General features: G+C 45.8%; 1 protein-coding gene across 18 annotated transcripts in view; it reads left to right on the forward strand.

Annotated features, from left to right (window-relative positions):
* LOC125044253 (polypyrimidine tract-binding protein 1-like) overlaps positions 1-12,914 on the forward strand; it is a 146,270-nt gene that overhangs the window by 87,224 nt on the left and 46,132 nt on the right. The window contains exon 2 of one of the 18 annotated variants that reach the window (XM_047640818.1): positions 9,141-9,321. The exons of the other annotated variants lie outside the window; for them this stretch is intronic. Within the exon in view, the coding sequence (XP_047496774.1) occupies positions 9,235-9,321 (87 nt within the window). The 5' untranslated portion in view covers positions 9,141-9,234. The remainder of the gene's footprint in view (positions 1-9,140; positions 9,322-12,914) is intronic. 18 annotated transcript variants of the gene reach the window in all.

A 12,914-nucleotide genomic window follows, 5' to 3' on the forward strand; every position in this document is an offset into this window, starting at 1 on the left:
CATGCTTTCGCCATGGAAGTGTACAGAGACGCTTCCCCACGCGAAGAGAAAGCTATTACCCGGCTGTTCGATGAAAAAGGAGCTGTTGTTATGCGGGGCGGTAGTTTCTAGACTCGGGCCCGGGGACCAAGCCTCACGCCGCGTGGTGTAACAAAGACGCGGCATCGCCACACCACAACCTCCTCCTCCCTCTCCATGCGTCAGCCGGAGATCCCAAAGCCGCCGCCGCTCCATGCAGAGACAAAGCGTGCGGAGGGGATGGGAGATACGCGAGAGAAGGGGTCGTTCATTCACGTAGGCAAATGGCGGACGTAGCTTGAGAGCAAGGCGTGCGCTAGGTTTCCGCGAGTAAAGGGCAACTTAGGATTTAGTGGAAGCGAAAGAATCAGTTAGAAGTAGCCTCTCCTCCACCCCACTCACTGTTTCTTCTCCTTTTCTCTCGCTTCTCCATCCTCTCCCTCCATCTCTATCCTGTCCTCGTTTCTTCTCTCTCGTCCCTTGTCCTTTCTGTTCGTTTCTCCTCTCTCGTCCCTTGTCCTTTCTGTTCGTTTCTCCTCTCTCCTCATCTCGCCTCCTCCCCTGTCCTTTCCTCTCTCATCTCCCTCTCATCTCTCTCCCTCCCTCTCTCTTTCATCTCTCTCATCTCTCTCATCTCTCTCCCTCTTTCATCTCTCTCCCTCTTTCATCTCTCTCCCTCTTTCATCTCTCTCATCTCTCTCCCTCTTTCATCTCTCTCATCTCTCTCCCTCTTTCATCTCTCTCCCTCTTTCATCTCTCTCCCTCTTTCATCTCTCTCCCTCTTTCATCTCTCTCCCTCTTTCATCTCTCTCCCTCTTTCATCTCTCTCATCTCTCTCATCTCTCTCCCTCTTTCATCTCTCTCATCTCTCTCATCTCTCTCCCTCTTTCATCTCTCTCATCTCTCTCCCTCTTTCATCTCTCTCATCTCTCTCCCTCTTTCATCTCTCTCATCTCTCTCCCTCTTTCATCTCTCTCATCTCCCTCCCTCTCTCATCTCTCTCCCTCCCTCTCTCATCTCTCTCCCTCCCTCCCTCTCTCATCTCTCTCCCTATCTCTCTCATCTCTCTCCCTATCTCTCTCATCTCTCTCCCTCCCTCTCTCTCATCTCTCTCCCTCCCTCTCTCTCATCTCTCTCCCTCCCTCTCTCTTTCTCTCTCCCTCCCTCTCTCTCTCTCATCTCTCTCCCTCCCTCTCTCTTTCTCTCTCCCTCCCTCTCTCTTTCTCTCTCCCTCCCTCCCTCCCTCCCTCTTTCTCTCCCTCCCTCTTTCTCTCTCCCTCTCTCCCTCTTTCTCTCTCCCTCTTTCTCTCTCCCTCCCTCTCTCTTTCTCCCTCTCTCTTTCTCCCTCTCTCTCTCTCTCTCTCTCTCTCTCTCTCTCTCTCTCTCTCTCCTTTCTCTTTCTCTTTCTCTCCCATCTTTCTCCTCTTTCTGCTCTTTCTCTCCCATCTTTCTCCTCTTTCTGCTCTTTCTCTCCCATCTTTCTGCTCTTTCTCTCCCATCTTTCTCCTCTTTCTGCTCTTTCTCTCCCATCTTTCTCCTCTTTCTCTTCTTTCTCTTTCTCTCCCATCTTTCTCCTCTTTCTCTTCTTTCTCTTTCTCTTCTTTCTCTTTCTCTCCCATCTTTCTCTTCTTTCTCTTTCTCCTCTTTCTCTCCCATCTTTCTCTCCCATCTTTCTCTTCTTTCTCTTTCTCCTTTCTCTCCCATCTTTCTCTTCTTTCTCTTTCTCCTCTTTCTCTCTTTCTCTTCTTTCTCTTTCTCCTCTTTCTCTCTTTCTCTTCTTTCTCTTTTCTCCCCTCTTACTCCATATCTGATTGTCCCACCCTCTTCCTCTTTCTTTAGTCCTCGACCTTCCTTTCACCTCTTTGCCTCCTATTTAGTTTTCTCCCCCATGTTTTCGTCTCTCCCCTCTGGACCCCTGTACCCCTCTCTCTTTTCACCCCTTCCCTCCCTCCCTGGTCTCTTCTCCCTCCTGTTTTTCCTTTTCTTTTCTACCCCTTTTTTCTATCGCCTCCCGAGGTTCCCCTTTCTCGCCTCTTGCTCCCCGCTTCTCCCCTCCCGCCTCCCTTCTTCTCCCCTCTTCTCCCCTCCCGCCTTCCCTCTTCTCCCCTCTTCCCCCCTTCCGCCTCCCCTCTTCTCCCCTCCCGCCTCCCCTCTTCTCCCCTCCCGCCTCCCCTCTTCTCCCCTCCCGCCTCCCCTCTTCTCCCCTCCCGCCTCCCCTCTTCCCCCTTCTTTCCCGCCTCTCCTGACACTCCGACTCCTCTCTCATTTGCGGACACATTCATATATACGTACATGCATATTTACACACACACACACACACACACACACACAGCCAGCAATCGGTCGTCAGCTGCAGCGGTACAAGAATCAACTGCTTGATTGCCACGCAGTTGTGTGGTTATCTAATGCAACGACTTGAATGAATAAATGAGATTGATTTATTAATGTGTATATGTATATATATATGTATGTATTTACTTTCTCGCAACTCTTCACCCCTCTTCCCTGCCTCGTGTAAAGCGCTTGGTCAAAGAAAGGGCGGAAATGGTGTGTTCAGCAGGATCAGGAGTATGATAAGATAAGGGTTCCACGGCGAGATTGCGTTATGTTTCTGGGAGATAGGAGATGTAGATTTTCTCACTTGGTCTACTCTGCCTGGTAACCATGCCTTTGAGGTGTGTCTGGTAGGTTCGGCGGCATGGTCGTCTCGTCGGAGTATCGTGTTGCGTGTGGTTTAATTATTTTAGCATTTTTAAATCCTCGAATCACATTAGAGGATTGAACAGGTGGTTCTGAGAGACACAATATGGCTGTTCTTCACACTTGAGCTGCAGAAGTGTAGACAACAAAGGGAACTTGGCCAGACCACGCTACCGCTCTGACGTAATGTACCGAGAACTTAACATTGTTGCCACATGTCGCCCTTTAGTTGCACCGCTGCATTCCATCACCGATTCTTTTGTTCGCTTATTCAACCACGTAAATGTCCTGCTCGACAACAGGTTTCGTATCTTCTGCTCATTGCAGCTGCGCCCATTGAGTCATGTATCCTTCTGGAGAGATTTTTTTTCTCTGTATTGAAAGTTGATGTTTCAGTGACATGTTTTCCTCGAATGCCGTGCGCGAGGTCTTTCAGCCAGGGGATCAAACGCAAGTTGTACTGCCACGCTTTCGCGAAACGAAGCCTTACTCGCTTGTGTTGGCAAGGCTGTTGGTTTGCCTGCTCATGACACATGGCTGTTGTGTGTGTGAGGTAGATGGCCACGTGGCCCGTGCGAGCGAGCGAGCGACCCAGCCAGCCAGCCAGCGACCACGCAGGATGCGAGCGAGGCTTCTGGGTGAACGTCCTGGACCCTGTTGCGCTGCTGCCGATGACGTATCCTTCAAACTTAGTGGCGCCAACCAGGAGATAAAGTAACGTTCTAAAATTCTCTAGATAGAGCTAAAGTGGGAAGCGGTATGTTTGTGTCCTCGCGTGCACGCGTTTAGAACCAGGGCAAAGGATACGGCAGGTGCGGTAAGAAGAATTTGGGTAGATTTGGTGATCATGTTTGTGCTCGTTTGAATATCTGAATCTGTTGGGAATCCGGAATTTCATCATCTCTTAGGCAAAGGTTTTCGAAAAGCTTGCATATTTGTTGTCAACATTTGATCTTGCCGTTCATATAGTGTACAGGGAGGAAGTGCATGCGTGCTTTCGTGCGTTCGCACATCAGTATGTCGAGGTTGTCCCTATGTGGGCGGCTGGGGGTCCGTTGAAAGGCGCAACCCCTGTGGCAGAGGAAGGCGAAGCGGATGTGGGATGTTAGCAGGGAAGTGCGTAGGTGCCAAGACAAAAACGCCGGGTGGGAGACGTCATCGTCCGTGTCAGGAGGTCTCGCACTGCCAGACATTTATTCCTCTCCCCTCCCCAAGGTGGCGTCTGTCAGTTCTAAATTAGAGGAGGCTATGGGGAAGCTTTTTCTTTTTACGCATAAGGTGGAAAGTATGCAATTTCAAATAGGCTATACAATGATGAGGGCACAGTGAAACGAGAATCATTCGCGTACGAGACGCGACGAAAAACAACGTTTAGCTTGAGATGGGCTGGCGTGCGGGAGGGTTTGGTTGGATGCTCTGCAACTGATGCCAGAGTTAAGCCCCTTATATCTTTTCTCCTTGAGGGGGCTCTCACGGTGTGCAGCCCGAATTGAATGGCTATAATTTATTTGGTTTTCAATCACCTTTCCTCACCTCCAAATATATTCACAAACTACACTAATGTTGCTTGTTTACTCACTGTTTGTTATGCATTGGACAAAGCGTCAAATAATACGAGCACGTGATTGTGTTACGATTTTCAGAGTGGTTTGTTGTGCAATATCCATTTATATTAAAATGAACATTTGACGTTTTGATTATTCTCGTGGCAGTTGTGTTATGCGATGATTTCTAGTTTTATGAACTGAAGCGTTTTCAACCAAGTTTAATCACGAAAATAATATTGTTGCACTTCTGTAGGATAATGCGGTCATGGCTGTGTGACTCAACAAGCAATAGTAGTAGCTGGACAGCAGACCTTTCTTGGAACCCTTGTCCCAATGCTCCCCCTCCCTCCCCTCCCCCCTCCCCTTCACCCCTCCTCCCTGTCGTCCTATCTCCCATCCCCTCCCTTCTCACCCTATCCCCTTCCCCTCTCCCGAGCTGAAGTACGCGCAGTCGCACCGGCACCCCTTTCCCCTGCTCGCGTCCCCTCGGCTGGGTAATCCCGACTGATACGCATCACCTGCGCCTCGGGTGCTTTGTACGTTCACCTAACAGCTGTCCCGTCCAGCGGAAAATTTTGCATTAATGGGTGCTGCTCTGCCGATTTCCCCCCCTTGTCTTACTGATGTTTGCAAAATGTTTTTGGTGGAATTGTTATTGCGTGGCCTGTGATCCATTGAAGAAATTAAGTTGAATGATTAAGAAGGAAAGTAGACTGTTTTCATAATTTAAGGGAAATGGGTGAAGCGGGGAGGGAAAATGAATCCTCCATGGCTTCGTATACGGTCAGTTTTGGCGAGAGACTATGACGGACGGCGAGCCCTCTCCTCAGACTAGCTGGGTTTTCCCACTCTCGCCATACCAAAGTGGTTCTAACCCCGGAAGTTGCAGAGCACCAACATGCGAGGAAAACACTCCTCCGTTTTCTATCCTTCCACTCTCCAGTATTAGTGGAGACTACCCTCAAATGATTGGATCTTTCTCTCTTCCTCCTTTCTTTTCTTTTGTTTTTTCGTTTCCTTTGTCTGTTTAGCTATTTGTTTCTTTTTCTTTACGGTTCTGTCGCAGGCTTTATTGAAGCTGGAATGGTGAAAGAGGGTTGCGGTGACGATAATGAAGGCCCAAGGTAATGCCTTAAGCCTTACGTAGGGATAAATATGGGGATTTTTTAGTGGAATTCTAGCCGAGTGTGTTGTCTGTGCGGCGTGGGCGGGGCGCAGCGAGGCGGGTTGGCGCCGGGCCAGCGTGGCGACGTCCCCCCCCCCCCCCCCTCCTCCTCGCTCCCCAAAACCTCCCCACCCGTCATATCACCCCTCGCATTTACCTCCCTGCCAGTTCCCTTAGCAGATTCGCCGTTCCACTCTTCGAGTTGGAAATTATAGCCCTAATATCAGGTTCGCCGCCACACTATCTTTCGTCCTCTTTCTCACCACCTTCCTGTTCTCCCGCTTTCGTCTTTCCCCCCTCTTCCTTGGCTCTGTTGTAACGCACGCGAGATGGAGGAAAATTTAGGTAGGGTTAGGAGTTTGGAGACAGAAAATGGGAGTCAAACGGGTCGGTAGAAAGGGGGAAGAAATGGAGGCGCGATACGGGGGTAAAGAGTAAATTCTACATGACTGGGAATCATTATCTATATTCAAGTTTTCAAGTGAATTTCTGCGCCTGCATTGATTGATAAGTTGTTCTTGAACGCACGATGGTCGCGGCGGCGGCGGCGGCGGCGGACGGCATCTGTCGGAGCCCCGCTTGTGTAAAGGGACACTGAGTTTATTGTTGTAGGGCTGGATAGGGGCGGGGAAAGGGCCGGGTGTCCTGCCTGTCATAAGGGAATTAGGTATTTGGTGAAGAGGGAGGGGAGTAGCGGGGTGACAGATGGGCTGAGTCATGAGGGGATTATTTCGCTTCATTCCCAACACCCGCCTGCCCTGTCCCCTCCCCCTCCCAATCTACCCCTCCAGACTCCCCCCTTCCTCCCCCCCACACACATCCGAGTAGCGTGTCGAACCTCGTGTGCTTCTCATACCACGCCTCCCCTCACAACAAGCGATGGGCGTTCGCATGCTTCTACGATTTTCCTACACACGAACGTCCTTCATTCGTTAGAGGACTTGCTCGAAATTGTTATTGTTCCCGATATTTATAAACAAAAAAACGTCGCGTCACGGATGATCTTTCAGCTGCTTCCCTTGCTCTCAAGTACAGCTTCGTTACCAAGAGCCGCCCTCCTTGGCCCGCTGGAGGAACGCTACTTCCCCCATTCTATCCACTGAATTATTGTAATTGCTTTCTCCCCTCCACCAAGAGCGTCTTGCTATATTTGCTGTGCTTCCCCTTCCCACCTAATCCAGTGGGCTATTGTAACTAGTTTCTCTGTCCGTGGCTGGCATGGGGGCAAGCCTTTCTCGCTGTGCCACGGGATTTAAGATTTATTCTCCATCAAAACAGGCTGTGGTCGAGTATTATTGTAAGCGGCTGGCTGGTATCGAGAGCATTAATAGCGAAAGCTTTTCTCCTCCTGGGTGGCGAAATTAGATCCTATGAAAGGCCCAGATAACTCCATCCCATTCCCTACTATCCTGGCAGCCGCCACTATTGATCGTACGGGAGTGCGTGTGTTTGCCCCTCGACCTCACCTGGGACATGGGACGGACCACCTACCAGCCAATTGACTAGCGTTCCTGCTAGTTGCCAGCGAGTAGCACTGGCTTGGCCTAGGACACATGTCTGGAAGAATGTAGCCTTTACAGCGCCTCAACGTTTGTGTCGAACCGCAAGCTGCCGAGTCCGCGTAAAGGGTAGACATGCAGTTTCTTTCTTCCAGGTGTTTGGACATTTAGCTTTTCTAGCGCGACGTGATCTTTTAAAAGGAAGGGCTCGGCGGGAAAGTCAGCTAGGGCTAGTTTGAAGACCGTGCGGCAGCAGCTTTGAAGTCTTGTTAGGATCCGATGTACGTTTTAGTATCTCTTAATGGAGTTCGAGGCCAGGAAGTCACATTTAGCTCTTACATTGCCTCTTAATTTGCCATGATTCAGTTAATCGATTTGAGGTAAAACTAATAAAAGGTTTGAGCGCATGAAGAGTACACCCCCAGACGCCAGTCCAATTTTCTCCGACGCAAACAAACAAACTGAGCTTAAGCAGAACGTTTTCCAAGCCTTGTCATCTGTTGCTGCTGATATTGACCCGTAGTTGGTGTGGCTACCCCACCCCCCCTTCTCCTCCGCTCCTCTCCCCCGTGTCCCTGTCCCTCCCCCTGTCCCCTCCTTTTCTCTTCCACTCATCCCGCTCCCGTCAGGTCAATACCTCCAGCGGGGCTACCCTACCTGGAGCTTCACGTAGAGCATCATTCCGGAAAGTAAAGTAGTAAGCTGGCAGGACTCGCGCTCTCCTTTCCTGCTTGCGAGTAAGGGCGCCTTGTACTTTTTTCTTGTGTGTGTTTCGGGAGGCGAGTGTAATTTGGGAGGATTATTGTAACGTTGAAAGGGTCTTGTGTTTGAGTGAGTGTATACGTGGTTTGAATGATTGAAAGTCTGCTACCGTCTTTTGATGATTTAGTGCGATTATTTCCACTGGAACGATCTCGCTAGGAAAGCAGAGAGCTGGAGCGGCCGGTATGAACGACGTTAACAAGTAGTCTTTCTTTATTCACTATGTGGATGATCGGTGACAAAGTCGGAGGCGGCGTTGCCTGTTTGCTTGAACCTCTCCCGCCTTCAAACTTGCTACTTACCGTTTACGCGTCCTCGGCTACTCTCGTTTGTAGACTCTACTAAGTAGTGCGGGATTTCCTTTTTCAATGGCTGGTTGGGACCCCGTTTCTGGACCCCCTTCGGCTTTGCGTTGAATTGCAAGGGGATTCTTGAGACGGCGACGCAGTGTGCCAGAACGTTTGCAGAATGCTTGCGTATCCTATCATTTAATCGTTGGTTCTCACCAGGGAATCCTGTTTTTGTTGCCTCTACCCACTTCGTGTAAAATCTTACATGTTAAACGCTGCTTGGCAATGTGTTACGTATGAATCTGAATGTCATATCAAGCCCTGATTCCGCGTACAAACACTGCAATCCCCGAAGCTCGTGTTTCGAGACTCACGCGATTAGTTTTTTTTTTTTTTTTAGAAGTTCGATTCCCTTTATCTGTTTAAAATGTGACAGACAAGCACTGAGCATTTTTTTAAGCTGTGAAACAGAGCTCATGGAATTATGATTAATCTGATTATGATAGCCTGTAATAACTATATATGTGAAGGGTTTTTTTTCTTTCTCCAGTGAATAATTATTTTCTGGTTTGATTTGAATTCCCACCTTCGTTGAGTACCTTGACACCTTACCATCAACTCTGTGGCATACATACTACTATACCGCTTTGTTGTCTACATATTCATGAGCAATCCGAAACAGCACGGCATAGTTCTTGTGGTTTTAACAATCATTTTGTCTTTTGTACGTGGCGGGTGATCCTACAGGTGTTCAAGTAGTCGGTACAGCACTTACCTGTTGTGAACACCTGTCAAAGCTCCGTGTTCAGATGAACAGTCTGCTATATTTAGTTTAGCATTTTTTTTTGCGACACGTTTATTTATGAAGCGGTGTGTAGGTGTGACCAGGCGTATGTTGACGACTATTTTAATGGTTGACAACATCCTCGCTGTTTTACTTGGCACGTCACCCACTGTCGAGACACTCGTAGTAGACGCGAAAACATTGAAAACATACTGCCAAGGGAAACTACGAAGGTGATCATGTTTGGTCCTTTTGCGCGAGGGAGTGAAGGAAGCACTGTGGGAGGGCATAGTTATTTTTCCATGATGTATAAACAAAATTGTTTGCCAGACTATCAAGTACGCAAAACTAATGTTTATTTCTTTTTCTTTCCAGGTAAGCCCTAAACTGTAAAGGTGTACATAGCAATACCTTGCTAGTAACAGCAAAGGGAGAGTTGGATCGGTACCCCTCACCCCCCTTGTGTATTATGAAGAGGCCCTTCAGCGAAAACCCCCAAGCTACCCCCTCCTCCCTTGACACTCTCCCCGACGAAGAAGAAATGCATCAAATAGAGGTACGTATTCATCAGTCCAGAGGATCCCGGTGGTGTTCGAGAGTCGGGGTCAATAGTGAACTTTAATCGGTTCGTCTTCAATATTTATACAAAGGTTTTTTTTATATATATATATATATATATATATAACTGTCGTTGAGTAGAAAGCTGGTGAGTCGATATAGGTTCAAATTCTTATTAAGAAATGCCTTGTTGCAGGGAGTACTTTTTTTTTTCTTTAATACCACAACCGTCTTGTCCTGTTGGGATGCACACGTCTAGTTTGAGTGGTCGTGAGCTTACGACATTTCGCTGCGCCTCTGTTATAACTCCCCCTTTCGCGTTCCCCGGCCTCCCATACCCCTACCCTTCCCCCTCCTCCCCTGGGCGACCATGGAAAACGGGAATCCTCTTTAGCCCGGAGACTCAACCAGTAGAAGAGGAGGGAAGACGCTGCTCGCACCCGAACACACACACACACACACACACACACACACACACACACACACACACACACACACACACACACACACACACACACACATATACACATATACACATATACACATATACACATATACACATATACACATATACACATATACACATACACCTACACATATACACATACACATACACATACACATACACGCCTACACACACATGCATATACACATACATGCCTACACATACATGCCTACACACATGCATATACACATACATGCCTACACACATGCATATACACATACATGCCTACACACACATGCATATACACATACATGCCTACACACACATGCATATACACACACATGCATATACACACACATGCATATACACATACATGCCTACACACACATGCATATACACATACATGCCTACACACACATGCATATACACATACATGCCTACACACACATGCATATACACATACATGCCTACACACACATGCATATACACATACATGCCTACACACACATGCATATACACATACATGCCTACACACACATGCATATACACATACATGCCTACACACACATGCATATACACATACATGCCTACACACACATGCACATGCATATACACATACATGCCTACACACATGCACATGCATATACACATACATGCCTACACACACATGCACATACACATACATATATTCATACATGCCTACACACATGCACATGCATATACATACACACCTACACACATGCACATGCATATACACCTACACACATATACACATACACACCTACATACACATGCATATACACATATACACATACACACCTACACATATATACACATACACACCTACATACACATGCATATACACATACACACCTACATACACATGCATATACACATACACACACACATGCATATATACCTACACATACACACCTACACACACATGCATATATACCTACACAAACACACACACATGCATATATACCTACACAAACACACACACATGCATATATACCTACACAAACACACACACATGCATATATACCTACACAAACACACACACATGCATATATACCTACACAAACACACACACATGCATATATACCTACACAAACACACACACATGCATATATACCTACACAAACACACACACATGCATATATATACCTACACAAACACACACACATGCATATATATACCTACACAAACACACACACATGCATATATATACCTACACAAACACACACACATGCATATATATACCTACACAAACACACACACATGCATATATATACCTACACAAACACACACACATGCATATATATACCTACACAAACACACACACATGCATATATATACCTACACAAACACACACACATGCATATATATACCTACACAAACACACACACATGCATATATATACCTACACAAACACACACACATGCATATATATACCTACACAAACACACACACATGCATATATATACCTACACAAACACACACACATGCATATATATACCTACACAAACACACACACATGCATATATATACCTACACAAACACACACATGCATATATATACCTACACAAACACACACACATGCATATATATACCTACACAAACACACACACATGCATATATATACCTACACAAACACACACACATGCATATATATACCTACACAAACACACACACATGCATATATATACCTACACAAACACACACACATGCATATATATACCTACACAAACACACACACATGCATATATATACCTACACAAACACACACACATGCATATATATACCTACACAAACACACACACATGCATATATATACCTACACAAACACACACATGCATATATATACCTACACAAACACACACACATGCATATATATACCTACACAAACACACACACATGCATATATATACCTACACAAACACACACATGCATATATATACCTACACAAACACACACATGCATATATATACCTACACAAACACACACATGCATATATATACCTACACAAACACACACATGCATATATATACCTACACAAACACACACATGCATATATATACCTACACAAACACACACACATGCATATATATACCTACACAAACACACACATGCATATATATACCTACACAAACACACACATGCATATATATACTATACCTACACAAACACACACATGCATATATACCTACACAAACACACACATGCATATATATACCTACACAAACACACACATGCATATATATACCTACACAAACACACACATGCATATATATACCTACACAAACACACACACACATGCATATATATACCTACACAAACACACACACACACATGCATATATATACCTACACAAACACACACACACACATGCATATATATACCTACACAAACACACACACACATGCATATATATACCTACACAAACACACACACACATGCATATATATACCTACACAAACACACACACACATGCATATATATACCTACACAAACACACACACACATGCATATATATACCTACACAAACACACACACACATGCATATATATACCTACACAAACACACACACACACATGCATATATATACCTACACAAACACACACACACATGCATATATATACCTACACAAACACACACACACATGCATATATATACCTACACAAACACACACACACATGCATATATACCTACACAAACACACACACATGCATATATACCTACACAAACACACACACATGCATATATACCTACACAAACACACACACATGCATATATACCTACACAAACACACACCCATGCATTTATACCTACACAAACACACACACATGCATATATACCTACACAAACACACACACACATGCATATATAGCTACACAAACACACACACACATGCATATATAGCTACACAAACACACACACACATGCATATATAGCTACACACACACACATGCATATATACCTACACACACACACATGCATATATACCTACACACATGCCTATATACCTACACAAACACACACACACACATGCATATATATAGCTACACAAACACACACACACACATGCATATATAGCTACACAAACACACACACACACACACACACATGCATATATAGCTACACAA

Source organism: Penaeus chinensis, chromosome 35 (genome assembly GCF_019202785.1).
Source record: "Penaeus chinensis breed Huanghai No. 1 chromosome 35, ASM1920278v2, whole genome shotgun sequence".
NCBI lineage: Eukaryota > Metazoa > Arthropoda > Malacostraca > Decapoda > Penaeidae > Penaeus > Penaeus chinensis.